This window comes from Epinephelus moara, chromosome 17, assembly GCF_006386435.1.
Source record: "Epinephelus moara isolate mb chromosome 17, YSFRI_EMoa_1.0, whole genome shotgun sequence".
Lineage (NCBI taxonomy): Eukaryota > Metazoa > Chordata > Actinopteri > Perciformes > Serranidae > Epinephelus > Epinephelus moara.
The window spans coordinates 29,192,396-29,194,038 of record NC_065522.1 but is presented as its reverse complement, the minus strand read 5'-3'; the positions used below and the strand labels follow the sequence as shown (position 1 = coordinate 29,194,038).

At 48.6% G+C, this 1,643-nt stretch overlaps 1 protein-coding gene across 2 annotated transcripts in view; it reads left to right on the top strand.

Moving 5' to 3' along the window:
• Positions 1–1,643, top strand: part of LOC126403742 (transmembrane protein 184C-like) — an 11,501-nt gene that overhangs the window by 5,884 nt on the left and 3,974 nt on the right. For both annotated transcript variants that reach the window (XM_050066488.1, XM_050066487.1), the window contains exons 5-7: positions 183–388; positions 485–559; positions 990–1,083. In XM_050066488.1, the coding sequence (XP_049922445.1) occupies positions 183–388; positions 485–559; positions 990–1,083 (375 nt within the window). The remainder of the gene's footprint in view (positions 1–182; positions 389–484; positions 560–989; positions 1,084–1,643) is intronic.

The following is a 1,643-nucleotide window of genomic DNA, read 5'->3' as shown; positions in this document are numbered from 1 at the left end:
CTCCCCTCTGTCTCCCCTCCGTCTCCCCTCCGTCTCCCCTCGTTCTCCCCTCGTTCTCCCCTCTGTCTCCCCTCCGTCTCCCCTCCGTCTCCCCTCTGTCTCCCCTCCGTCTCCCCTCCGTCTCCCCTCTGTCTCCCGTCTGTCTCCCCTCTGTCTCCCCTCTGTCTCCCGTCTGTCTCCAGTGGCTGGCTCTGCGGTATCCCAGTCTGGCCATCTACGTGGACACGTGCAGAGAGTGCTACGAGGCCTACGTCATCTACAACTTCCTGGTGTTCCTGCTGAACTTCCTCAGTAACCAGTACCCCAGTCTGGTGCTCATGCTGGAGGTCCAGCAGCAGCAGCCACACCTGCCCCCGCTGTGCTGCTGCCCGCCGTGGCCCATGGGAGAGTAAGAGGAGGGCGGGTGTGAGGTCACTGTGTGATGGACGTGTGGGTGGATGTTAAACTGTTCCTCTCTGTCTCTCTCTCTCTCTCTCTCTGTCAGGGTGCTGCTGTTCCGGTGTAAACTGGGAGTCCTCCAGTACACCGTGGTCAGACCCGTAACCACGGTGATAGCGCTGTAAGTTTGCTGTTGTTGCCACGGTAACGGTGCCATCAGTTTCCACCTGTAACCACAGAGGAAGTGACAACGTTGTTAGTGGTTTTCTGTAGGTGCTGTGATGGTGTTTTCATGCTGTGCCATTTGTAACACTGTATGCTGGCGACACACTTAGCTCAGCTGCTAACTGTAACCATGGTAACCGCCCCGTTCATACTGTCGTCACATCAGCTCCCTGACAGCAGCTACATGCTGTGTTTAAAGAGTCAAAGCTCATGATGTCACGCTGAATAAACCAAACTCACCAGAGGAACAGTACCAGCAATAACAAACATGTGATGGTTAAAGTGATTAGCATCGTGACTGAGCTACACACTTGAAATACTGTGTCCTATTTTTGGGGGGTAATGTTACGTAATGTGAGAACACATGTTTCCCTCTGTGTCTGCAGGATCTGTCAGCTGTGTGGAGTTTACGATGAAGCCAACTTCAGCTTCAGAAACGCCTGGTCCTACCTGGTCATCATCAACAACATATCACAGCTGGTAAACACACATCACATACAGAGTCCTTACTTTCCTTCTCCTGCACTCAAGACTCACAGAAGCCTCGTTTCCACTAAACACAGACAGACATGGTACCTAGACCCTAATGTTTCCACCACAGACAGTCCTCTAAATGTGGGCGGGGTTGTTGTCACTCACTGCTGTTGGGCAGTTAATAATATTACTTTTTCCAGCAATGAGTAGTGTAACTAATTACAAATGAACAACTCGTTACGTTGCTTTGTTATCACATAACTGCTCTTAGCTGTGCACATGCTTTGTCAAATTTCACCCTTTTTTCTGTTGCATGATGGGATTTCTGAGAACACTACATACTGTAACACATACAGTGGTGTGAAAAAGTGTTTGCCCCCTTCCTGATTTCTTACTTTTTTGCATGTTTTCCGCACTTAAATGTTTCAGATCATCAAACAAATTTAAACATTAGTCAAAGATAACACAAGTAAACACAAAATGCAGTTTTTAAATGAAGGGTTTTATTAATGAGGAAGAAAAAAATCCAAAGCTACATGGCCCTGTGTGAAAAAGTGTTTGCCCCC